Source organism: Tachysurus vachellii, chromosome 3 (genome assembly GCF_030014155.1).
Source record: "Tachysurus vachellii isolate PV-2020 chromosome 3, HZAU_Pvac_v1, whole genome shotgun sequence".
In the NCBI taxonomy this organism is placed as follows: domain Eukaryota; kingdom Metazoa; phylum Chordata; class Actinopteri; order Siluriformes; family Bagridae; genus Tachysurus; species Tachysurus vachellii.
The window spans coordinates 15,479,574-15,506,893 of record NC_083462.1 but is presented as its reverse complement, the minus strand read 5'-3'; the positions used below and the strand labels follow the sequence as shown (position 1 = coordinate 15,506,893).

Below are 27,320 nucleotides of genomic sequence, written 5' to 3'. Positions count from 1 at the left end.
TCTGTAGTAAATTTATATTTATTTACTCACATCAGCACCACTTGGGCCTGCTGGGCCACGGGGTCCAGGAGGTCCAGGAGGACCCTAAGAAGTAGATCACAAAACCAAAAATTAACATAACATTATAACTTTACTTCACTTGTATGAAAAAGGTGCTTCTGAAAAGCAGTGACCCTTGAACATCTCCAAATTTGTCCTGGACTTATTTTTGTTGCTTCATGTTCTTCATGATGCCATGTCACCAGGTGAGATTATGTAACACTTTGCACACAGAAGAGGTGAATATATGTAGTCAGAAATCTTTTTTTCATATAATGCTGATTTTAGGTTTATTGGGCATTGTGTGTAGATTCCCATTTCAACCAATTTCACTTCAGGTTGTAACATTACATGTAGAAATGTTCAAGGAAGATGAATACTTTCAACAAGCAATGCTCACCAATGCTCCAACATCTCCTGTTTCACCCTTCTCTCCTGCTGGGCCTGGCAATCCCTATATTAAAAAAAGTGTCATTGCATTCCTGTATAAAAATCTGAATGTGAGTAGTGTTTGATTTAAATTTAGTTTTATACCTGTAGCCCAATTGGGCCTGGAGGACCAGGAAATCCTCTAGTTCCTTCATCGCCTTTAGCACCAAATGCACCCTGCTGACCTCTGGCACCTGTTTCACCATCAGCACCCTAATAAAAAGAAAAATTCATTCAGGAATGAGCTCACAAAAAGGACATTTAAATAGGTTAATTAAAATACTTCTAAGGACTATGGGGACAATTCACTGCCAGTCCACCAGAGGGGGTGCTAGCAGGGGATTGTTAGTCTTTGTTTATTTTTATGTTTTGAGTATTCCATGTAGTGTTTCTATTGTCATGATTTATGTGTTACTGTTACTAAACAAGGACCTTCTTTGATTCCTGTGCATAGGTCTGAGTTGTAAAACTACCAAACATGACAATACTATAAAATGTTGCATATTTAATGACATAAATTAGAGTAATGCTTACAGGAGCACCAGGCTGTCCAACAGGACCAACCGTCCCAGGAGGACCAGGAGGACCCTGTCAATAAACAATTGTCAAATTACATTGCATTACACTGTTTTATGTAATTACAATTTTTGTAAAAATATAGCTACAAAGCAGCAATCAAATGAGATATACTAAATCTGATGGCAAGCTGTTGCTGAGATTGCCTCACTTCCTGTTAAAGTCACTAAGATAGCCCTCTACCATTAAAATACTAAAAGTTATATGAATCATACTATGACATCTGCTTTGAAAGTATAATATTAATTATAGGAGAAAGAAACATAATTCCAACATGTTGACTAAACACACTATTATAATTACAGGTATATGTACTTACATGTTCTCCCTTGGTTCCCTTTGCACCCTTATGCCCATGCTCTCCAACCTCACCCTGACAGAAATTAAATCACATCATTTTAAGCATAAACAGTACCTGAAGCCAGGGATTAATATTTTGATTATGAGTGAAGGTGAATAGGTTTCTGACTTTGTCACCATCCTCTCCTGGAACACCGGCAGGTCCAGCAGGGCCTGGAAGCCCAACTGGACCTTGAATGCCATCACGACCAGCTGGGCCAACTGGACCCTTCTCTCCCTAGAAAATAATAAAATCAGATCACAAATATGTTTAGTTTATTAATAAGTTGAGAGAAATGTTTACATTTCATTAAATCTGAGCTAAACACTTACAGGCACTCCTTTCTCTCCTGCGGCTCCAGGGGGTCCCTGAGGTCCAGGTCTTCCAGGGGGGCCAATGGGGCCAGCTGTACCTGCAGACCCTCTCTCACCTGGGGATCCCTACACAGAAATTCAGTTAAGTTTCTGTGGAATGTAAATAAATCTAATCAATGTCCTTTTTTGAAGGTCTAATTTTAAATACTAACAGCTGGTCCAGGTGGTCCTGCTGGGCCTTCATTTCCTTTCAGTCCACCACTACCCTATTAAGAGAATAAATAGCTTAGGAAAACATCACACAGTATTGGTGATTCAGTTGCCATGCGGTCAGGATGTGTACCGAACATGCAATTAGATTCTGCAAACACTGATTCTTCTTGAAATATTTCAAAACTCTATTTTAAGTAATTTATTTCCTTACAGGAATTCCAGGGAGTCCTCTCTCTCCAGGGAAGCCTCTCAGTCCAGGTGGTCCATCTTTTCCTGGACCCCCAGTGGGACCAGGATCACCTTTGGTTCCTTCCTTGCCTGATGGGCCAGGGAGGCCTTGCTCACCTGGTGGTCCAGGGGGTCCAGAGTGGCCCCGTTCTCCCAATGGGCCTGTCTCTCCAGAAGGACCCTAGATAAAAACAAATGATAGCTAAATATAATATTTATAGGAAACAAATACTTACAAAAAAAACAACAAGCTGTATATTTATATATAAGTGTATATCTATGTGTGCTTTCTCGGTTGTGTAAATGCATAAACAAGCTTTTTATTTCAGGATCGCTTTGAGTACAAAAACAGTAGGATAACAGGTATATCTTAATGACAATAAATAATAATAAGGTTACTGTAATTATTTCCATGTTATCCGTGTTAATATTAACATGGGAAATATACCGCCTCTGTCTTCAGTAGACAGTACAAGGCCAAAGTAATATTAAAATCAGCTTAATGTGTGTAAAAAGTCATCCATGTATTGTAACCTATCTAGTTATCATATACCTTCTATTGGTATAAACTGCATGTCAACTTATTGACTGCATAATAAAGTATGTTCACTCTCAGAAATGTCATTTTTTGTGAACTTTTAATAAGTTCTTGGTCATCCAAGTGCTCCATGGTACAGTATATATCTTGATAATGTCATTGTAATCCCCTACTGCATGTCAGTTTTATTTGTCACATTTGATTTGCATTTCAATTTAATATCTAATCAAATTCATCAATTTACAATTGTGAAAATTCCTCATCTGAAGTGACTTTCTTATGCTACACAATGTAGTTAATGCTATAGCTAGCTGTGTGTATCTGAAGATAATCTACCAGGCTTCAGTGTGAAACTGGTGGCCTGACCTCAGAATATTTTTTTAATATTCTCATAAAATGAGACATGTCCATGGCTTTCTGTTAAACTGTAAACCAGGATATTCCCAGCATGTACCAATTTTATTATATGATCTTGTGCATGTTTAAGAGCATACTGAATGTCCATACTTGGATGCAATGACAGAGGCAGAAGGTTTAGGCATGACATCTGTTGTTATAGAGACCAGCCTCCTCATTAGTGGTGAATTAGTGAATTACAGAATCATGAATGTTAATTTTGAATGTATTCAGCTGCTTTATTAGCAGAGGGATGTGTGAAGCCTTCTGGTGGCCCATCATAAGGATCTCATGTTCTCATCGCCATGGCCCGTGTTTAATTCCTGGGCAGGGAGCTAATCCAACCACCGAAGACAGTGGTGGTCCGAAGCTGAGGTAAAATGGGAGGGTTGCATCAGGAAGGGCATCTGGTGTAAAACCTGTGCCAAATCAAATATGTGACCCAGATGATCCACTGTGACAGCCCTGAATAGAGAGCAGCCAAAAGAACAACAGCAACATAAGCAGAGTGATGTGCCACTACAAAGCTTTAGCACCCAAGAAATAAAGTAAGAGGGTCAAAGAATTGTGTGTAGAAGGAGAACTCTGGAAGTTCTGCAAATGTATCTCTTATGTCTGAAAGCTGCCTACTTAACTGATGAAGGTACAGTACAGTATATACCTGGCAAATGAGGTGGTTCTTTTCATTTGGAATAGCTATGAAGGTAGGTAGATCACCTATTGGCAATCAGACAGACAGACTCATTGCCCACAGTGGCTTAAATAGAGGGAGAAGCAGATGCTTGGGAAGGATATGTTGCCAAACAACTGGCCAAATCTACATCTGTCTAGGTGTTATGGATGACAATGCATCATAGCAAAAAGAATTATATCACCAGTGATAATAGCATTATTCTTGCCAAAACAGGCAATGGGATTACCTGTTGGTTATGTGGGCATTCCATCCCATCTACTGGGGACAGACGGACACTATAACTGACTTAAAATATTAAAAATAAAGCAGTTTGTGAAGCTTGCCATATAAACTGGTGTTATACATGGATAAGCAGTGTTTCTGTGTTTTAGGGACCAGTGCTAAAACATGATACTCTGCATTCCTGCCAAAAAATAAATGATGGCACGGTCTGCTCTTGCAGAAGAGAATGGACCTGCTCTGTTTCCAGTGAAGCTTTCAAAAAATGTAAAAGTGATATTTAAGCAATTTAAGCCCATTGGGAAAAGGTAGAGGATAGTAACCGCACAGGTATATGTAACATCAGGCCAAGTATTATTAATTGTCAACAATACAATAATAAATTTCTTGCTTGCAGTAAGAGTGCAGATATTTGTAAAATGGTGACACACATTGTGTACAATAGCCAGATTTAATCTTGCTTCATCACAGCACATGTGCTAAGTTGAATGAATTTAATATCCTTAAAGCAGAGTATAATCAAGTGATATCCAAGACTCCTCTTTAGTAGAACATCAAGACTTTTAGTGATTCTTATCTTTGATAAAGAACATTTTTAACACATTGGGCAATTCTTATCCCCAGTATGATGGTGTCAGTATTTAAAGAAATGTTTATCTTTGGAAAGAGTGCAGGAACATTGAGATATTCTCATTCTCAATATAGAAGAGTATCAAAACCTTAGCGAATTATATCTCAACAGGTATCAGTACACAGCACATCAGCATTTTGTCATAGTCTCACAAGTAATGGGGAATGAGTTTGCTATTGGTACTTAAATTGGCAAGTAAACAAGCTAATGGGAATACATCCCATAAACAAAGGAAACCACAAAGGTTATCCCCTCTTTCTTCATCCTCACTATCCAACATTGCAAGCATAAAAGGAAGTAATTACACGGGTTGTTGAGCAGAACCTAAAATGGCAAGAAAAAATAAATATTGGCTATGCTATATCTGTACCAGGAATTAGCTAATATAGTCAAGGTTCCCAAAATTGCAAATGATGCTAGGCTATCTTAAGTGTTGGATAAACATTTGTTTATTTTCCAGTCATCGTCTAACTAGCTAAGAACTAGCTTGTTACTAGCTAAGAAGGCCAAAGGCTGCTTGATACTTATAAAGAAGTAAAGCTCTGACTGGCTTTTGTTCATATTCACTGAGACTAGGTTAAATTTCCAAGCTTTTTCAGTTAGTATAATAGCTGATGCTATTATAAACATGTAGCAAATTGCTTCCATAAGGTGTTTTTAATACTGCATTTCCAAGCCTGAAATAGCTATGATACGTGTGTAACCCTTTTCTACTTACTGCTGTTCCTATGTAGCTACTCTAACAACACTGTGACTAATTTATTATTTTATCATGACAGAAAGAATTAAAAGTTATTAGAAGTTTGAGGGAAATGCCCAAGCTGTGGAAATTAGTTGTATAATCATTATTCAAAATGCAACCTGTTGAGTTATTGCCATTCTTTATTAAATAATAGTGTGCCTTTAACTAATGATATTCTTATTATGTCTGTATGGGGATGCTGTACACTTTTAGCATTTTCTTATTATACATTATGTAGAAAAGAGATTTCAGAGTGACACTCTTTCCTCTATCCACAACATTTCAAGCTCTATTATATTTAGTGTGTGGACGTAAAGGTTCTCTTCACCTCAGACCACAGGTATTCAAAACAGCTCAAAACAGCAGACTGGTTACAGCAAGTGCAAAACACTGAATCAACCATTTCCGTAGTGAGCTGAGTGTGTATGGGATCCAGTGCCAATTGTTAACCACCTCCCAGGATTTACACTAAAATATTCCATCAGCCTTCATAGAACGCTGAAGGAGGAGAAAGGGATTAAGAGTATTTGCATGTATAAATGTATTTTATGCATCAGCTGGCAACAGGTGGTGCTGGTCCAGTTCTACACGACCAACACGACATTGTCCTCACCATCTCAGTAACAGTCTGCCTTGGCTTTAAATCCAGTAATAAGCTGAACAGGCTGAAATGCAGCTTCTCTCAAATCTCATGACCCCTTGGGGTAACTCCACTACCCAATACACTGCTATGCTGTTCCTCAAACCATGTGTCATGCTTAATATGCCTGAATGTGTTTGAGAATCTGTCATGAATCAAAATTGAGCCACTTATTATTAATTCTAAATGAACATTTTGCCACTGAGGAAATGTGCAATTTAAATGAACATACATGTAGTTAATGTCATATAAGATATCCATTCATATCTTATATATTTATACATGCTGTACAAACACAAAGGAAGTATATAATGGCTAAATAAATGTTACCTGAGGTCCAACAACTCCAGGTGGTCCAGGAGGCCCAGACTTGCCTGAGAACCCCTATGAAAAAAAATAAATAAATTCAACCAAATATTTCATATTCAAACACTGATTCCTGTGGAGCTACTAGCAAAAAAACGTTTGACTAAATCCTGACTAAAATAATAAATACTTACAACTTCTCCCCTCTGTCCAGGGTGTCCAGGCAGTCCATCTTTCCCTGGAGGTCCCTTTATAGAGCAGAGGTCAGGTTTTAAAATATTAAAAAGTTATTCAAAGAGCTCAATATCTACAAATGCTTAAAAACTCCTTTAATCTCATATGAATGTGGAAATTAATGAGAAAATAGCACTATTTCTGTTCTGTGTAAGGCATCATCAGCCAGCCTTTTATTTATTTATTTATTTATTTATTTATTTATTTATTTATTACATTTCCCAAATGTCAGATCTAATTAAACTGATTAAAATGATGTACTAGTAATAGAGGGAATGATATTTCATCACCTACAGATCTTTTTCCTCTGCTGTAACTAACTCTGTGGTAATTCATTATCTATCAGCCCAGAAAATGTTGATCTGCACGTTTAAGGCTCGGGAAGTCGAATATTCTGTTTTTCTTTTTGTATTATGGCCAGAATTATAGCTCAATTTCACAAAACATTCTTTCCTATTGAATATCATTGTTATGTTCTGCATATGCTGTGTTATTTATTCACAAGTAAACATTTGAAATGGGAAATTATTTAATTAGTGTATGAAGTGTTAAAAAGTGCTGAAACCCCTCACAGACCTGAGTGCTAAACTGCTGAATTGCTTCATCAACAGTTCAATGCACCATTTTCTGTAGTTTTAGCCAACAATTCATTTCACATATATAGTAGCAACTCCAGTTAAAAAGTCCCCATGGCACTCTGATCTCAGTTACAGTTTCTAATCAGTTAAAGAAGAATGATTTCTCATACAGGAGGTCCCTTCGGTCCTGGAAATCCATTTACTCCTTGAGCTCCAGGTAATCCCTGAAATGGCACATAAACAGGAAGTGAGACACGATGGGGTAAAATAAGATGAGATAAACTTTATTGATCCCACAGTGGGGAAATTCACTTATCAAAGCAGCTCACAAGTTGATGAGTTTCAGGTTAATACAATATATTAAAAAACAGAAAGAAATACAACCTACCCTCTCGCCTTGTGGGCCAGCAGGGCCGTCACCACCAGATGAACCCTAAAATAGATCATTATTTAATCGTTCAGCGCATCAAGATACAACAACGTGATATAGAGGGAATCGTCTCAGAAATGTACCTTAGCACCCGATTTTCCAGTCGAACCTCGAGGTCCTCTCTGTCCTCTGGGCCCCTAAATTGACACAGAGAGATCATCTAATTCCAGATGTTTAAGGTTTTAGGTTTATTAAAGTCTACCTGAAACAAGATATTTCAGACAAGTTACTTTTAACCAAAAATATTCTGTTTCTCCTGAAACAATGTGTACTAATTTTAACATTATTTAAACTTTGTAACAATAATAATTCTTAATATATGACTTTAATTATTAACATTTTGCAAAATTGGTAATCAATGAAGAAGAAGAATGAATAGAACAGGAACAGAATCATACTGTTGGTCCTCTCAGTCCTCTTGGTCCAGGTTTTCCAGTTAGACCCTGAAGAAAAAGAGATGAAGTATAATAGTGAGATTTTAGTGCTTCAAAATCAAGCAGAAAAAAGGAACACCTTTGTACTTCCAGTTAATAGAATGTTGAATATAAAATTCAAAAATATCAGGACACTACAATGACTGAACTGAATCAAGCTCCAGAATGAAAATTATTGTAGAATTGTAAGACTTACCCTTGCACCTTTCTCTCCATTTGCACCGGGGAATCCTGGGAAACCAAGTGAGCCCTGAAATATAAAGGTTTGTAATAAATTAGATTTTATCTAACTATTTTAGGACTGTGTTAATCTAGGGGTTCATAAAGACAATGGAACTGAATGCGTGTGTGTGTGTGTGTGTGTGTGTGTGTGTGTGTGTGTGTGTGTGTGTGTGTGCGCGCGTGTGTGTGTGTGTGTGTGTGTATAAGAGGAATAACAGGTCTAAGAGGAAGTCGAAGGTTAGGTCAGACCTAATGTTTCCTCACTTCACCTGCCTGACTGGTATTGATCTCTTCAATGGACTTGTATGAGTGTTAAGTATAAATATCTAGAATGTTAAGAAACGTTTGTCTTGAAACTAGGCTGCCTTATCCGACTTGAGTCCCAAACTTGTGTGAAATCTATAACTCTAGCAACCCTGTAATTGACATTGTCATGTCCACTCAGTACTCCACCTTTTACAACTGTGCAAACTCTAAAAAGGTGAGCAAATCAGTTAAACAATGGATTATATCTTTTTTTAAAGGTAATTAGTATTTCAGAAGAATGTATGGAGCAGTGAATGAGGACTTGTCTCACCTGCCTCAATGGATGAGCCTCGGCGGAACCCTGCAGGCCTAAATTAAAATCTCTTTTCTTTGTAATTTTATCTCCTTCCCTCTTTTACCTAAACATCTGAGCTTTAATGAAGTATTGAACCCCTTGAAAGATAGATATGATACTGTGAGATGGATCAGGTGACAGAAGAATATTTCACCTTAGGTCCTTGTCTTCCAGGATAGCCAGGCAGACCAGGCACACCGAGTTTACCCTAAAATGACAAAGTTTCATTTTAAACATCGCAGTTAAAAACACAACAAAACAAATGAGTATTTTGATAAACTCACCTTCTCTCCAACCAGGCCAAGTGGTCCAATATCTCCAGGGGGACCAACACGCCCTTTTGGACCCTCAGGCCCGTCCTCTCCTCTGAGACCTGGTAATCCTACCTCTCCCTATTCATGCAGGTAGACAACAATATCTACATCAAATAAAATATTCTTCATTTTTAATTTTGACTAAACGTTCTAGAAGAACTGTGTAATGTTCTTTTATGAGTTGCCTGTTAGGTTTTGATTACCCTTTCTCCTTTAGAGCCAAAATCGCCCTTGATTCCAGAAAACCCATCTTCTCCCTAACAATTTCACACAGTAAAAAAGATCATAAGAACATCTGAAGCATTTAATCCAGATGGCAGTGACAGCATTAGATCTTCAGTTCTGTCAATGAAGCTTCTAATACAGAGTAATTTTAATGGGTCGTCATTTAAAACACTCTTCGATACACATAATCTAAACAGACTACAGTATACATACACACACACACACACACAACAATTCCTACCTTCTCTCCTTTATGACCCTTCAATCCACGGATACCTTGAATCCCCTGGGAAAAGGTTCATTTATGTTTATTCAGATTTTCCATCTAACATTAATCAGTCAAAAGTAAACAGATTAAATGAGTCACACCTTAATTCCACGAGGTCCAGGATAGCCAATAGCACCCTGAGGACCACTAGGACCCTGAGAAAATAGTGACAAAAAGGTGTGTGTTCTTTAACAATTCTAGGATAAAGTGCAACTGATTTTTACAACTTCCCAAATTGTTAAATCACTACAGTTTTCTGACAGCAGTGTAAATTATGAACCCGATTTCCACATAATCTAAGGCTAATCAATAATTATTAACAATAATAATAATTTTTGCTTATTAACATTAAAAGAGAGAAATAAACAGAGGCTGGAAAAGGAAACAACTGCCTACAGCTGCTTTTACATAAGTGAGAAAAAAAACATGGATTATTTATTCAATAAAAAATGGAAAAAATGGAGCCATTAGTTGGTATCAATGGCTGTGGGGTATTCATTTTAATGATCAAATATCAGCAGTAAAATACAATTAAATATTTATCCAAATTGTTGGATGAATAGCAGAGCGAGCTTGAATTAAAAAAACTTGTTAGCATACTAGCTGTGTTTAGAGCCACACAACAGAGGATATTCACCAACAAGCCACCAGAAGGCTCTCTTCTTGACCTTGACCTCAAACTGGGTCTGAATCTTACACATATTCCAAATTATATTGTTTCACTGTCAACTTTACTATCCTCTATGTGTTGTGTGACTTTTTGTGCAACTCTGTCATGGGATATCCACAAACCAGTTAGCTCGTGTTCTGGCTTACGTTACAGCAGCTACTGTATGAACAGACTGTCGTTACAAAGTGCTGACTCTTTCTACAGAATTACTGTGGTCTAATTTACTGTTTGTCTGATTCACAGTTCTTACACAAACTGACCTGATTTCCTTTTGTTCCAGATGGACCTTCTTTTCCTGGGTGACCCTGTATGGAAAGAGAATGTTACTCTATACCTAAAGTAACAGAATCCCAAACAGAACAGAGTGCCAATGAATCTGCAAATTATTACTGATGAATGAGAAAATAAAGAGGATAATTACAGCAAATGTTCTCAAAACATAATACTTACAGGGGGACCATCAGCTCCAGGCATGCCAGGCAGACCTGGCTTTCCTGTAGGTCCCTGAGAAATGGCAAACAAATGTGATATTTGATGTGATGTGATATATATGTGATATTACAATATGTACACAATACAGTACATTCTGTGAGCTTTACCTTCTCTCCTGGGGGACCATGAGCACCTTGAGGACCAGGCATTCCCTGTAAATCCATTATATATATATATATCAGTTAATAATGTGATGCAAACTAAAAAAAAGAATTAAAATGTATAATAAGACATAATACATATCTACTGTATCAAATATATAATGAAATTAGACATTAAAAAATATCATGTGGTGCAACTGTCTGACCATTAGTGCTGAAATAAGACTGAAAACCTTTTTAAAACTGTTCCACAATTTCACAAAATAAGTCGGTAAATAAATTAATTATTGTAAATAACTAAATTACTGGATAAATCATTAATAAATAATTTCAAAATTCACTAAAGATTAATTTTAGGCCATTAAAAAGACCATTTTTGAGATTATTATAAAAATTTTGTGATAAAAAGTTTCAACATACAGCTACATGGCAAAGATTCTGGAAAACATCTAGAAGTTTTTGTAAGGTTATAATAATTTTACACTTGGTTATATGCTTGGTTATATATGGCTGTCATTTGGTATGACCGCAAAAAATAAGTGCAAATCAAACTTTAATAAACTAAAACTAAAATAAATCTATATTAGAGATTTTTCTGTTTTAAATTCCTGGTCAGTTCACAGAATAAATCCCAGGTTCATTAACATGCCATGAGCTGAGATGCACTGTTCAGCTTTATCCTGACGTAAAGACATATCTCGATCATATTTCAGTACAATTAGATTAAATTTATTAAGCCATCTGCTCCAAATCACTGGCACAGTCCACACTGTGCATAAAGCTACATATCATTCTAAAAATTATTCTTTAATTAAAGTTAAAATTATTGTGAAACTTCATTACATGATCACACTCCATGATTTTTAGCTGAAAAAAATACAAGCATTCATTACAATGAAATATTAGTCTAGATTTTTCAGTTAGCATGTCCAGGTCTGATCACACCCTCTTCTCATTTTAATACAAATGCAAAAAGAGATATTTTTTTAGGTACAGATAAAAGTACAGATCATATCACCATTGAGTACTTATTAAAAAAACATATTTGTTAGTATATCACACACAGAAAGTTAATTGTGAGGAAAAGCATTATGTTCCCATGAGAAATTGAGGTCATAAAATTGCCCTCAGTGATTGCCCACATACTCATGGTACAGTATCACAGAAAGTCATTAAATACAGTATGTGGCTTCATAGGTAGGGGTTAGTAGAAGAACCCCGTGTTTGCAATTTTGCCAATTCAACTAGATTTCCACAAAAAACATCCACATAAAACTCATCAAAAGAACAACAAGAAAAAAATCCACAATTTCCTTGAGGAACTGTGTAATGGCTTGCTGTACAGTACATGCTATACTACATTCTGTGTATAGTGTGAATTGTGTTTGATTAAAAGTTTGATGTTAATGAGTTTATTGTGTGTTATTAACCTGTGTTCCTGGAGTTCCCTGCTGGCCTGGAGGACCTGGCTCTCCTTGAGGTCCCTATTGAACATGAGGAAACCTGTTGAACACTAAGGTTGTGCTGGAGCAAATAATTCAAAAGTACATCAAAGAATTTTACTAACCAAGCTTCCTTTTGGCCCATGAGGTCCATCATTTCCACGCACACCCTTAAAGAGGACAATAATAGTGAAGTTAATGCTCTAAGACAGTAGGAATATATACACTGACATGTACACTAGTACAGTATACGCTTAGCCTAGATGTGCAGTTTTAGTGACCACCTACAAAGTCCAGCTGGACAAGAACAAAGAGTAAATAATGTAAGAAAGTAAAAGGTGTGAATTTGAATTGTACATATCAGAATAGTTTTATATTGTGATGGTACAAAATGTTTTTTTGTCATAAAGTTTTGTGTAGAATTAATTCTTACTGGAGGTCCAGAAACTCCTGAGGGTCCCTTAGGCCCCAGCAACCCACGAGGCCCCTAAGAAAAAAATAATAGTGAGGAATGATGGACAATTTGATTTTGGTTTAGAAGATGTGTGATAGACAGAAGCACTCACTGGTTCACCTGGGAGTCCTCTGGGCCCAACATCTCCATCATCTCCCTTGGAAAATAAGAGAAAAAACAGGCTTCAGCATTAAGTCAAGGATCATTTGGAGTAAATATGCAATAGAACAGGGCATTCTTAAACAGTTTGCATCACAGAAGAAAAGGCATGGCTCACATTGAGAGAATATAGACAATACACTAATCAGAGGCTATTAACATAATGTAGTCTTAATGTAGAGGCTGTTAATATGATGACTTACTCTCTCTCCATCCTCTCCTTGGGGTCCTGGTGGTCCCATTGCTCCAGGATTTCCCTAAACAGAACAAAAATAGAAAATGTTTAAAGGAATTGGTAAAGTGGTATAAGACAAAGTCCTGGATCAACACATAACTAAACAATATCACACATGCAAGTGGCACTCGTAGGTAATACAACAACAAAATTGCAGGTGGGATCTTGTTTTTATACAATTCTTATTGAGTGACTGGAATTTTAGACACATTATGGCCAAATATTTAGTTTATTCCATCAACAAATGAAGTCCCCAAAGTATGACTTCTCAACTGGATAGAGGGATGGTTTGAGTAGTCCACAGTTCACTTGGTAGGGTTGGTGTTGGTTGAATTAATACTAAAGGGTCGTACACAATGCAGATGCAGTGATAATCAAACAATCTACAAGATCATCAGATTGCAGTACTCACCCGATGACCTTTGTCTCCTGGCAGACCAGGCAACCCATCAAAACCACGATCTCCCTAAAACGGACAAACAGAAAAGACTTTTAATATTAGTTATATGATACCCCAATTAGATGATACAGTTGAGTACTGCACAAAAACTAATGGCTAAAACCAAATATATGACCTTAGATCCCGTCTCTCCTGGCATTCCACGAGCTCCATCAGCACCTGGCCGGCCCTAGAACAACAGGAGCATTAACATCAGATGCACTAAAATGAAACGTACTGCATATTAACTGATGCTGATAGCTGCTAGAGGTCAGCTCAGTGACAGTTACTTACTCTTCTACCAGGTTTACCAGGAGGTCCAGTTATTCCATAAGGACCTCTGGGACCCTGCAAAATAAGTAAGCAAGTGTTAAGGGACAAAATATAAACACAAAAACACACAAATCCTAAAAAGGTAACAAAAAAATAACAATAAACCTGTGGACCAGGGTCTCCACTCTCTCCCTTTATACCTTGGCTGCCAGGTGAGCCCTAAAAAAACACAGAGAAAAGAAGAATGTTGCGTATAGACATGTAACGTTTCATGAAAGACAGATAAGAGTGATAAAAAAAAAAGAATTCATATAACTGGGCTTTCATACCAGGGCTCCGGTTCGGCCTGTAAAACCCATTGGTCCAGGTGGACCCGTCAAAGCTGACTACAGAAAAAAAAATACCCACAATTTAGTCAAGGAAATGCTTTATATAATAACAATTACTATAACAATGCACCAATCTGAGAGGATTATTTCTATAGAATTGTTAGAAAATCAAGGTAAGTGCATGTATGTTTATACAGACATAATGAACTGTCAGGAAATATAGTCACAGTTGAACAGATGGTGTATTTGTAGATATCTGAAGATCTGAGAGAGTTGGGCATCAACAAAACATTGGACTTTATGTTTTTATGACTGACATGAAAGGAAAATATCAGACAAATCCAAACAGAAAGAAAATATTAAATATAGTATAAATACAATACGCAATCAATTCAGTTAAGTATCCAATGAAGATTTAAAAATTCTATTAAGCCTCATGACCTTCTTATGCTCCACAGAGTAGTTAGTGCTGTAGCTATTAGCGCTCGTCTGAAGCTCATCCAGGAATGAGGTAACCTAGGGGTTAAGGTGTTGGACACCAAGCTGCCACTGCCAGGCTCCTGAGCAAGGCCCTTAACCCTCAATTGCTCAGTTGTAAAAATGAGTTAAAATGTACGTCACATTTGGGTCTAGGTTCAAATGCCTTAAATGTAAATATAAATACGTACCCGAGCATGAGACAGAATGGCCTGAGCCTGGGACTCCTGTACTGAGGCAATGGGACCTTTGTCCCCACCACTTTGTCCAAGTCTGAACTATTGGATTAAAATGGGCATTAGAGGACAAAAACATATATTAACAGCTAGAAAATCACTAACAATTGACTGTGAACTAGGAGAAGCTAAATACTGCACATTTTAAAAGAGCATTTTGGTTTTATTCAGTCATGCCAAAATAAATACCTACATCAAGACTATATCAGCTATCTAGCAAGAGTAATGGTGTCCATCAAGCTAACCTTAGCTATCACATTAATTCTACATTATAATTTTAATGTTACATTATAATGTTCCCAACAGTTAACATTTTATTTTCCTTTATTATTATTATTATTATTATTATTATTATTATTATTATTATTATTATTAATTATTATTATATATAATTGATTATAATTCAAATGAAAATATCTGTGTTTGAAACTTTGTTAATTTGTTCGAAACTCTTTGTTAAACTTTGTTAATTTGTTTGAAACTCTTTGGCATTTGTTCGGCAAAATCTTACACTGAACTTAAATTTATTAGAATATATTATGAGGGATAAAAGAAGAAAACCAATTGTCATACTGGAAGCATGATAGATGACCCAGGAGGTCCAGGGACCCCATCAGCTCCAGGCAGACCTGGTCTCCCGGATGGACCCTAAAGATGCGATTAGTTAGAAGAAAAAAGAGTTATCACAAATTTGACTTTTATCAAACATGAATATTTGTGATTATTTGTTACAAAACAGAATAGCTGATTCTTTTAAAACCTTGACCAAAACCATGTATAAACAATATGCTAAACAATACACATGCAAATACACTATAAACAGACTCGTCCAACAAAGTTTTTAATAAAAATTTACCCTTTCACCTGGATCACCCACAGAGCCTGGCAGTCCTGAAGGACCTGAAGGGCCAGGGAGACCCTGCGGTAAAGTAATAAAGAGAACTGCATGAAGAAACACCTTTTATGAAACAATTATTTTCAAGAGAAAAAGATTTGATGTACCAGATTCAAAATTTTTCTTTATATTACCAAATGACTCATATAGATGTACTCACTGTCGGTCCTTCAGGTCCTGGTGGTCCCTCAATCAGCATGCCCTGTGAGGATGAAAATAATAAAAGAGTAATGGTCAGGGTCATGGTGGACACTTCTTCTACCAGTCCATTGCAGGATATCAGGAAAATCCTCACAGACTTAGGGACAATTTTTTACAATGTGTAACAAAGTGTTTGCACAAAGTTAGGGACAATTATGCACAATGTGTAAACAGTGTGCAACTTGACCAAGACAATATCCAAGCTATGAGGCAACAGAATGCAAGTTGCCTTTTTCTTGATTTGCTATAAATACCTGGGACATGCAAAGTTCTACCCAGTTACTGATCAGAAGGATAGGGTTCATGCCCCCAAACAGCTAAGCTGCCACTGTTTGGCCCCCAAGCAAGACCCTTAATGGCCTCAAGAGTGGTGACCCCAGCTACTTAACAAGCTGGGAAATGTAAATTTAAATATTTTAGTGTGCTATAGGTGACAATAGGCCTCAATTGAATTCAACTGAATTTACTGATAAGTGTCAAGGGATGGAAGATGAATATCTTATAATATATACCGCAGCATCATGAAAAACAAGCTGGAAAGGTTCCAAAATATCCACCACAATAATGGCAGGGAGGGGTGATGTTAAATGTAGTGAAAGGGGATGGCATTGTGGCTATGATGAGTGATGATTTTAGATATAAATCAAGGGTTAGGGTTAGTTATTTATAGCCAGTTATCTTTTTTCTCAATTGAGGACAAAGGAAATGTTGCAGGTACTAAATAAAGCCAGTGTGTACTAAATAATGCAGTGAGATAAGGGTGCTATGTGGCTTGTCCAGTTGGCCATGCTTGTTGGCTAAGCTGGCCCAAGACCAATGCTTATACAGTATATAGGCCAGACTTTGCATGTATGATCAGTTTTGCCACTCTTAACAAGATTTATATCATATGGTCACTGTGGTCAACTTTGATGGAAGTCATGCATGGGGTTGTATTTGGACACACACCAGAAGCTATCCAGGTGAAATTCATCATTCTTTGTGCCAAAAGGTATGAAATAGGACTAACCCCCTTTCTCACTATGCTGATCTTGTATTTATCAAATTATCAGTTAGAATTTTGACTATTAATACACTGAGCTACCATTTGCTTATGTAAATCAATTATAGGTGATTCTTGTGTTGTGCTGCAAGCTGCTAGTTCATCCACTGGAGTGAAAAATAAGACATAAACATGCATGTAATAATAACTGGAAGGCAAAAATGTGTGAAAGTCTGCAAAATGCTGTAAATGTAAAGTAGCTACCAAACTCACAACTCATTGTATTTGTGCCACTATATATAGGCAACCGATATATATAAAGATAGTACTTACAGATTCAAGGACAGCAGGCTCTCCCTTCTGTCCCTTTTGGCCCATCGCAGTAGCCTGAGAGACATAGACACGCAAGCAGCAACACATACCATAAATATACACAATGTCTAGTCCAATTAGAGCAAAACAAAAAAATATATTTTAAACAGTAAAAAAACCTGAAATCCATCAAACTGTGAGCACTTGACTGACACTTGATTTCACTGATACAAGCTCTATCTGTCATAGAATCTTCTTCACATATGCTGAAGATTCAAACCGCAAAGATATTTCAGTGATCAGTATGTTCCTCAACGTGCTTTAGAGCTCACTTACACTGCATGTGACCATGTCATACAGATAATTCAGTGGAATATTCACTTTCCAGAGTCATTTACTTCACAGTGCTTTGTGTGAGCTCACAATGTGTACAGAAGTAAATGCTTGCTTCTTCAAACCTCAGTGGCTGCTTTTTCCCAGGAGAATAGCTCCCAATTTTACTGAAGGTGCTGTGGACTTGTCTTGAGAGATGAATTGAAAGAAATTCAAAATGATTCACAGTGAACTGAACATAATAAACGATGTTAATAAGTAAAGGATATCTTTGGCACAAGTTACACATCCTGTCACCTTGTTTTCTGACGTCGGCTGAACTCTGGTGGTATACCAACTAAAAAGTAGAGTACAGTATTGTACCAAACTATAGACTGTCAGTCTACATGCATACTACATGCATACAACTAACCAATGTTATAATACTAGAGGGAAAAAATGTTCGGATTTTTATTTACGAATCCAGAACAAGTTTCGCCTTTTCATTTTCATGGACTATTCTCAGGAAGTGTGTAAAGGAATATTCTGTGATCTGAAATCTTTTAACACAAACTGAAAAGCACAATATGTGACTTTGCAGTGGAATCTTTCAGAGTGGGTTCAGAGACTGGTTGTTGATAAAGGAATCATGTACTGTAGATGGTCATTTGAGTTCAATTCTATCATTAGGTAAACTTGGTTTGCCTCTATGCCCAGTCTCTGTCCATTTCTGTAGGATGCCTCTACAAGACAAACAGCATCATCTCTAAACATTCAAGCGAACTTGCCAGAAAGCACAACATGACTTACACCTCCCTCATCCGTGACAGCACCCAAGGTTTGGCCTATGTCACCACCAGTCTCTCCCTCAGGAGCAGGTTCATTGTAGTCTTTGTAGGAATAATCATATTCCTCCATGCCAAAGTCTCCAGTCTCAGACTCCTCAGCATTTGTCTGAGACCCCATCTCACCACCGTCTTTGGTCTCTTCTACCTCCTCACCCATCACCGTCTCATGCACCTGGGCCATGCCATTGAGAATGAATGTAGACAGCAGATAATAGCAGAATAGCATGTGGCAGAGCAAAACATAACAATGGAGTGGAGGATAAAGTGAAGCAGTGTCAGAACAAATGATATTCAAAAAGGAAAGACTCAAAGAAAGAAAGCAGAGAATCAGAATGCTCAGCCTTACCTGCAGTTCTATACACACACACACACACACACACACACACAGAACCTGTCTCTCTGTGCATATCACATGCCGTAAGCATGGGTTAGGTCTGAAAACGCTTGACCATATTCTTGTGTATTGTGACATAATGTACAGCAGCCATTGTATTAGCTTTTTATTAGCTTACTACATTATCTTATATTATACATAAACAAGAGAAGTGTTACCTTTATTTGTACTATTAATTGTCTTAAACAAGGGGAAGAACACAAGTATATGATGAAGCACTAGATAGCTAATCTACAAAGCTTCTGACAGCTAGATTTACGTGCATCGTGTTCCTTACCATCTACTTACCATTTCCTGTGGATTTCCACATCCAACTTCATAACATAATTAAACACAAACCTTTTTCACAGTGCTGCTTTGACATCCAAACCCTTTTGTTTTGCTTTCTATGTGTTAAAGCTGAATGCTTTACTCATATTCATCTCAAGAGATCATCTGCTTCAGAAATAATGCATGCTGTGGAATCTACCCTGAAGACAGTGTCATTTGTGTCAGATATTTCCTGGGTGACTCCTATTTTACGAGATTTCTTTCACGTCATGCTGGTGATTGTAATCTCTAACCATCAGAACCATAACAAAAGGAAATTTTGTACATCATTGAATTGTCCCTTGATAAACATGTCCATGACCACACAGGGCACTACAGAGGTCTGTTATTAAGAAATGGCATTATTGCAGACTGTTAGATATTATGTAATATTTGTACATATAATGGCCACATCACCATGGTAACATCTTATAACTATCTGTAGAGTCCAAAAGTGAATATTTCTGCAAGGAATAGTATACATATTGTTCAGAGATGGGTTAAACACAAAAGAAATTCTAAAATTAAGATATTTCTAAAGTAAAATACAATTACTTAATTGTCATATTTATGTGGCACTGGACTTAATACTTCTTGCTCAAGCATGTGCTGTCTCAATGCTTAAGGCTCTGATAAGGAGGTCAGGGTTTAAGCCCCAACATGGCCAAACTGCCACTGGTAGGCCCTTGAACAAAGCCTTGTCTGCTCCAGGGGGCTTCATTGCTGTTTTTCTGAGCATGAGACAACACAAGGAATAAACCAGACCCATACAGTAACTCATCACAAGCTAGTGCGCAAAACTGCACAAAAACTGAGGGAACCAAACCATAACAATGTCATTATTCTGACTATGAAAAGTGTCATAGCCGTGATGTAGCAAGATAAAGTAGCTTGTCACAATAAAAGTTTCTTCTACTAATTTTGACTTTTCCTGTTAGGGATCACCACAGTGAATCATCTGTCTCCAGCATCCTCTTCTCTCACACCAGTTACCTTCATGTCCTCATTTTACACATCCATATATCTCCTCTTTGTCCTTCCTCTTGACCGCTTACCTGCAGCTCCATCTCCAACATCCTTCTACCATACCATAACATAACCATCTGCCTCCTCTGTACATGTCCAAACCATCTCAATCTAGTCTCTCTGTCCTCGTCCCCAAAACAGCCAACCTGAGCTGTCCCACTGATTTGCTCGTTCCTAATCCTGTCCATCCTTGTCACTCCTAAAGAGAACCTCAACATCCTCATCTCTGCTACCTCCATCTCTGCCTCATGTCTTTTCCTAACTGTTACAGTCTGTAACCCATACAGCAGAGCTGCTCTCACTACTGTCTTCTACACCTTTCCTTTCATTCTTGTGGACACTCTTCTGTCACACACAACGCTCCTGACACTCTTCTGTCACACACACAACACTCTTGACACTCTTCTGTCACACACCCGACACTCTTGGCACTCTTCTGTCACGCACACGACACTCTTGACACTCTTCTGTCACACACACACAACACTCCTGACACTCTTCTGTCACACACAACACTCCTGACACTCTTCTGTCACACACAACACTCCTGACACTCTTCTATCACACACAACACTCCTGACACTCTTCTGTCACACACACACAACACTCCTGACACTCTTATGTCACACACACAACACTCCTGACACTCTTCTGTCACACACACAACACTCTTGACACTCTTCTGTCACACACACAACACTCTTGACACTCTTCTGTCACACACACAACACTCTTGACACTCTTCTGTCACACACAACACTCCTGACACTCTTCTGTCACACACAACACTCCTGACACTCTTCTGTCACACACACACAACACTCCTGACACGCTTCTGTTACACACACAATACTCCTGACACTCTTCTGTCACACACACACACCACACTCCTGACACTCTTATCAATCAATCAAATTTTATTTATAGAGCACCTTACAACAACCAAAAGGAGCACAAGGCACTTTCCAGGAAAACAATAGCTAATAAAATATAAGAACACAATCTACATAAAATAGTAGTTGAACCAGGGGCTAAGTGTTGAAAGCTTGTATGAATAAATGAGTTTTTAACTGCGATTTAAAAACACTCAGCACAGTGATGCATTGTATGTGTGCTGGAAGTGCGTTCCACAGCTTTGGTCCCCGGCAAATGACCGGCCTCCAAACGTTTTATATTTGTACTTGGGAGTGACCAGAGAGGTATGTCCAGAGGAGCGGAGAGTTCTGGCTGGTTGGTAGACCGTTATTATTTCGGCGAGGTAGGCCAGGGCCAGACCATTGATGGCTTTGAACACAAACAGCAGGACCTTATACTTCTGTCACACACACAACACTCCTGACACTCTTCTGTCACACACACAACACTCTTGACACTCTTCTGTCACACACACAACACTCCTGACACTCTTCTGTCACACAACTCTCCTGACACTCTTCTGTCACACACAACACTCCTGACACTCTTCTGTCACACACACAACACTCCTGACACTCTGCTGTCACACACACAACACTCCTGACACTCTTCTGTCACACACACAACACTCCTGACACTCTTCTGTTACACACACAACACTCCTGACACTTTTCTCCACCCACTCCAACCAACCTGCACTTACATTTTCACCTCTTTTCCACACCTCTGTCACACTGAATATTTGACCCCAAATCCTTGACCTCAGCCCCCTGTAGTTTCACTGTTCTACTTCCCTCCCTCTCATTCATACACATGTATTCTGTGTTACAATTACTGACTTTCATTCCTCTTCTTTCCAGAGCAGACCTCCACCTTTCCAGGTGTTCCTCCACCTGCTCTCTACTCTCACTACAGATCTAAATGTCATCCACAAACTCTGTCAAACTGTCCATCAACATAGAAAACAAGAAGGGACTCAAAACAGATCCTTGATGTATCCCAACTTCCACCTTGAATTCCTCTGTCTGACCTACAGCATATCTCACTGCTGTCATACTCCTCTCATACATATCCTGAACTCCTCTGATGTACTTCTCCACCACTCCTGACATCCTCATACAGTACCATAGCTCCTCTCTCGGCAAGCTGTCATATGCTTTCACTAAATCCATAAAAGATGCAGCGCAACTCCTTCTATTCAATTAAATTCAAATCAATTTATTTGTATTGTGCTTTTAAAAATTTCCCATTGTCTCAAAGCAGCTATACAGAAGTATGGAAACAGAAGAGATAGAAAAGGAAATAAATATATTATAATAATAATAAGAGGAAGAAAAAATAAGAATAAAAATAAAGAAGTGAATACATACAATTAAAGTTTCAAATTAATTTTAAAAAGATTAAATTAATTTAAGACACTATATATCTATCCCTAATGAGCAAGCCGAAGGGCAATGGCGGCAAGGAAAAACTCCCTGAGATGATAAGAGGAAGAAACCTTGAGAGGAACCAGACACAGAAGTGAACCTCATCCTCATTTGGGTGACAGTTTATAATACTAAACTTCTGACCATCTCTGTACTTCATTAACATTCTCAGAGGAGAAATTGCATCAGTAGGGCTCTTTCTGGGCATGAAGCCATACTGCTGCTTACTAGAAAAGCTACAAAAATTGTTCAGATTGGTGAATAGTTTTCAGCTAGCACCTACCCCTAAACATGCACATGTGCTTAACCCATCTCTGAATAAGTGAAACTTTCCCAAGGTAAATAAATTAATGTGTGAATATCAATGTGTTTAGTTTCAGTGTTAAATCATCTTCATTTATTCAGTGGACTAAAGTGCATGTGTTACTTATCCTGTGAATACGTCATGTCCGGTCAGATCACTGGTCACTTTCCTCCTTTATGTTGTGAGAGTAATGGTTTCTGAGGGGGCATGGCCAGCCTAGCTACGCAGGATCTACATCCTGATTGGATTAGTGAGTTAAATCTGTGTTAGAAAAATGATTATTTGTCTACAGTCTACAGTAAAATGATTGTAGTCAGGATCAAAATTACTGCCATAAAACGTATTGATTTCAATGAACCCAAAATGTCACATTGTCAAGGAATGGTATTGGGAAACATAACAAGGTTTATAACAGATGTATTAAAGTACATTTAGGGCCTGTTTTTTCTCGATTGGTTAAAAACTGTGTGCCACTTTTGACTATTTTCTTTGCCATCCAAATAAATACAACAAACTGATGTTTACTATATGCACATGTTTCTAATGGTTTGGTGCTGATGAGAACCTTACTGACATGAGATGGGTGAAAGGTGGAATGTCTGTCAATCATTTCAGACTGATATGATTCACAAAACTCATACCTTCTACACAAAATATGTAAAGGACCACAGGTATGATGAAGTCTTTACTACATCTCAGCTTTCACCTGCTTAATAATGAATATGTGATGTTTTTATATTTTGCAGAGAAACACTATACTGTATATTCTTTACAGATGACTGTAATGGATAAATTAACATGTGTTTGAGGTATGCCACATAAGATAAGAGCTTCATGTAGTGATCAGCAGTATAAATAAACACAGTAGCAGTCGTTTCTTCTGTGAAACTGCATCACTCACATTCACATGTCTAAGAAAAAAGCAAGACAGCAATAATGACAGTGTGGATGTGTTACAGGCTCTTTCGTGCGTGGGCCTGTAACATTACCTTTAACAAATGTTTGCATGCTTACACAAATCCTTACTCTCTAATGAACTAGCAGACATTGAAATAGGTTGTGCAGACTGACAGTGAGAGGAGAGTGTGTGTACACACAGTAAAAAGAGGACCAGACAGAGACTCATGCAGTAGTGTCACAGTTGATTCCGCTTTATCATATCGTTTGTCATGATCGTGAGATCACATGATATATGAAACGGTCAAGAGGGTCCAGTGGCTCAGTATATTCCAACCTCATTACTGGGATGCTAGAACGTCTAAAGCATTTTTTAAAGGTTTTCCTGGTTCTTAGACACGCCCTTGCATCTGAGCGAATAAAAGACAAAGCTATAACGATGAACGTATTTCAGGGAATGTCACTTGCTCAATGTCACATGAAAGGAGAAAGAAATGTTGAAAAATTGAATTCATAGTATGAAGTTCAATTATCATTCAATCAGTGAGTATCAGCAGCCCATCGTTCGCATGATTTATTCATGCACTACTGTTCATTGTAACCGTGCAGGACTGGGTCTGTGGACATACACAGGCAGAGCTGATATGCAGGAGACAGAAGTGAACACAATTGTGTCTTGGACAAATAGTAAATGAGACAAGAAGATAGATAGATAGATAGATAGATAGATAGATAGATAGATAGATAGATAGATAGATAGATAGATAGATAGATAGATAGATAGATAGATAGATAGATAGATAGATAGATAGATAGAACATCAGACAAACTTCTTTAGAAATGATGGGTCTCTACTGAAAACACATGCATACTCTAACCTATATGTCATGCTACAGTGGAACTGCACATGGGATAATACTCATACTCATACTCAAGACCCATACTGTATTTCTGATTTTGTAGACACATACCAACCTGCTTTAGCCTTCTACAATATCAGGAATGGCACAGTATGTGTGTAAATACTTAAAAGATTTATTCTCCAAATACCAGAGTCAGAGTGTTACTAAAATATATCATATATATCATATTTTATTGATATTGGAAAGTGTCATTCCAGGCCAACACTCTGACTATGGGATCGACTGTGGGAAGGAGGTTTTAAATGCTTGAACTATGAGGTTGGAAATAAAGCTCTGGACAGCCAACATGGGTTCTTAATTCTGTACCTGTTGATAACCATTGGTTGGTTTCTTCCTGAGTTTTTCTGAAGTAGAGATGCTGGTGCCACTGACTGCAGCCTTGTTGAAGGGCGGGGATTGATTTGATTTGATGCTAGTGACAGATTTCTCTGGGATGGTGAAAAGGACTGGAGAAAGTGTGTGAGCTGGAGGGTTTGTATTCCTTGGTGTGGTTTTGGTAAATGGAGGTTTGGCTAAACTCTGTGGCCTGAAACCTTTTTTTACTCCGTACCTGCTGGCCAAAGTTTCATGCACAGTGCCAGTTTTCTTAGTTGATTTTTGACTGTTGATATTTTTGGCTTTAGTGGCAGCATTTGTTTGTTTCACAGCTGATGCCTTTCTGTTACTGCTGCTGGCTTTAGGAACAATGTTCACATTAACAGCTGCCTTTCCGTTAGTACTAACCTTACCACTGCTGTTTATTCTACCACTGCTGTAGCCTTTAGCAGCAGCAGCACTGGCCGTATTTTTTCCTCTATTCTTGCCATTGTTTATTTCATTTACTTTCACTTTATCACTTTGCTTTGTATTTTCAGATCCTTTCACAGTTGACTTAATGTCTGGATGTGAAACTCTCCCAGACGTAGGTCTGGTCTTGGCAGGCTTGGTAGATTTGGTTGAGTGTAGGGCTATTTTCATTTGCTTGGCTGAAGCAGCTGATTTAACTGAGCTAAGTATTGTTTTATAAGATTTGGCTGGCTTAGTGGAAGGTGTGGATTTGGTTATCTTGCTGCCCTACAGTTTATGGTTTGGGGTTGTTGTTGTTTTGTAGTTTGGTTTTGGATTATTAATGTATTATGGTTCGTTGAGGTAGTGAAAGTAAAAGATAAAAACAGAGAAAAGGGGGATTGGAAGTATTGGGGAAGGGCAGGAGGAGAGAAAAAAAAAGAAGGGTTGGTGTTTGATGACATAATGACATTAAGACTACTCGTATATTGATTGTGTCAAAGTCTGGTGCAGAAAATATTTAAACATAACATTCTATTTTTATGCAAAAAAATAAATAAATGTATGGAAGTTCATATTTAATGTGTTTGTCAAGTAACAATAATCAGATTAAGGATAAGAACTACTGATATTCTCTAATAGTGCAAACAGGAAGCTTGTGGATTGCATGGATACAGAGAATGAGGGCCAAATATATCAATACTTTAGTTCTGATCAATAAATAAATAAATGAACAAATAAATAAACGATGCTTAACTGGCACACTGTGCAGAGAGAGAGAGAGAGAGAGAGAGAGAGAGAGAGAGAGAGAGAGAGAGAGAGAGAGAGATTATAACATACTGAGCGTAAGTAAAAAGATGGAAGCAACAAATAACACACGGATTCAGATTTTAACAAGTGTCACTACAGTCACTGTTGCTGTACTCAATATGAACATGAGATGTAACGCTGTAAATTAATACACTTATTGAGCATATATTGATAGCTGAGACCCAAAAACAAGTGTTAGCACAGGTCAGGATACTGATAGCTTCACCAAGGTACAAGGTCACTCACTGTGAAGCAAACATTTAATAAACCTTCCAGTGAACACAATGCTTCTAACTACAATAATAAATGCAGGCAAATGGAAATATACTGTAAATTAGATTTTAGCTAAACTATTAGAGAAAAAGATCACAGTAAAACGACCTGAGAAAAACATAATGACATTCATCATTAAAGACACCATGAGAATGGCATTACAATGACTGGCCACTTTATTATGAACACATGTATACTCGAACCCACCTGTCTGGCACCAAAAGACACAGAGATATTATATTTTCCACCTTCTGATGTTTGATATGAACTGAAGCACTTGACCTGTCTGTACGATGTTATGCACTGTAGTTCTGCCACATGATTAGCTGATTAGATAAGTGCATGAATGAGCTGAAGTACAGGTGTTCCTATTAATGTGGCCAGCAAATATGTATTATAATTAAAATTGCACACTTGCAAATTACTGTTGGGCAAAGCAATATACAGCATGCACTTTCTCTTTTCTCCTTAGCTGTGCTGTCCAGCGCGTCTGCTTTAAGGATGAGATTGTTTTCCTTATATAGTGCTGTACACAAGATTAGTGAATCTGGATGTGTGAGACTGTATTGATGTACCTGAGCCTCTAATCTCTATCTACATACTGTATATTACACAACCAAAGAAACACAGCACACGAAAGCTGTTTGAAGAGAAAATAGGAGCAGGAAAAGATTAATAAAGTTTATCACTTTTACCTACTGCTTTATATTTGTCATATATTGCATAGTTGTCATCTGGTATCACCTCCAGAAAATAATGAAAAATAAATCACATCAATAAATCTGTGTTTTTATTAGATTTAATAACAG

The 27,320-nt window shown here is 37.7% G+C and overlaps 1 protein-coding gene across 1 annotated transcript in view; it reads right to left on the bottom strand.

Moving 5' to 3' along the window:
• col11a2 (collagen, type XI, alpha 2) overlaps positions 1–27,320 on the bottom strand; it is a 49,941-nt gene that overhangs the window by 7,305 nt on the left and 15,316 nt on the right. Inside the window, exons 7-45 of the mRNA XM_060865977.1 lie at positions 17,330–17,383; positions 15,974–16,015; positions 15,775–15,837; positions 15,492–15,566; positions 14,874–14,960; positions 14,206–14,262; positions 14,042–14,095; positions 13,898–13,951; positions 13,740–13,793; positions 13,577–13,630; positions 13,133–13,186; positions 12,883–12,927; positions 12,750–12,803; positions 12,442–12,486; positions 12,305–12,358; positions 10,881–10,925; positions 10,732–10,785; positions 10,542–10,586; positions 9,713–9,766; positions 9,585–9,629; positions 9,322–9,375; positions 9,089–9,196; positions 8,959–9,012; positions 8,178–8,231; positions 7,946–7,990; positions 7,631–7,684; positions 7,506–7,550; positions 7,288–7,341; positions 6,500–6,553; positions 6,330–6,383; positions 2,123–2,320; positions 1,911–1,964; positions 1,717–1,824; positions 1,514–1,621; positions 1,364–1,417; positions 1,003–1,056; positions 574–681; positions 440–493; positions 31–84 (exon numbers count right to left, since the gene is read on the bottom strand). Coding sequence (XP_060721960.1) covers positions 31–84; positions 440–493; positions 574–681; positions 1,003–1,056; positions 1,364–1,417; positions 1,514–1,621; positions 1,717–1,824; positions 1,911–1,964; positions 2,123–2,320; positions 6,330–6,383; positions 6,500–6,553; positions 7,288–7,341; positions 7,506–7,550; positions 7,631–7,684; positions 7,946–7,990; positions 8,178–8,231; positions 8,959–9,012; positions 9,089–9,196; positions 9,322–9,375; positions 9,585–9,629; positions 9,713–9,766; positions 10,542–10,586; positions 10,732–10,785; positions 10,881–10,925; positions 12,305–12,358; positions 12,442–12,486; positions 12,750–12,803; positions 12,883–12,927; positions 13,133–13,186; positions 13,577–13,630; positions 13,740–13,793; positions 13,898–13,951; positions 14,042–14,095; positions 14,206–14,262; positions 14,874–14,960; positions 15,492–15,566; positions 15,775–15,837; positions 15,974–16,015; positions 17,330–17,383 — 2,457 coding nt within the window. The remainder of the gene's footprint in view (positions 1–30; positions 85–439; positions 494–573; positions 682–1,002; positions 1,057–1,363; positions 1,418–1,513; positions 1,622–1,716; positions 1,825–1,910; positions 1,965–2,122; positions 2,321–6,329; positions 6,384–6,499; positions 6,554–7,287; positions 7,342–7,505; positions 7,551–7,630; positions 7,685–7,945; positions 7,991–8,177; positions 8,232–8,958; positions 9,013–9,088; positions 9,197–9,321; positions 9,376–9,584; positions 9,630–9,712; positions 9,767–10,541; positions 10,587–10,731; positions 10,786–10,880; positions 10,926–12,304; positions 12,359–12,441; positions 12,487–12,749; positions 12,804–12,882; positions 12,928–13,132; positions 13,187–13,576; positions 13,631–13,739; positions 13,794–13,897; positions 13,952–14,041; positions 14,096–14,205; positions 14,263–14,873; positions 14,961–15,491; positions 15,567–15,774; positions 15,838–15,973; positions 16,016–17,329; positions 17,384–27,320) is intronic.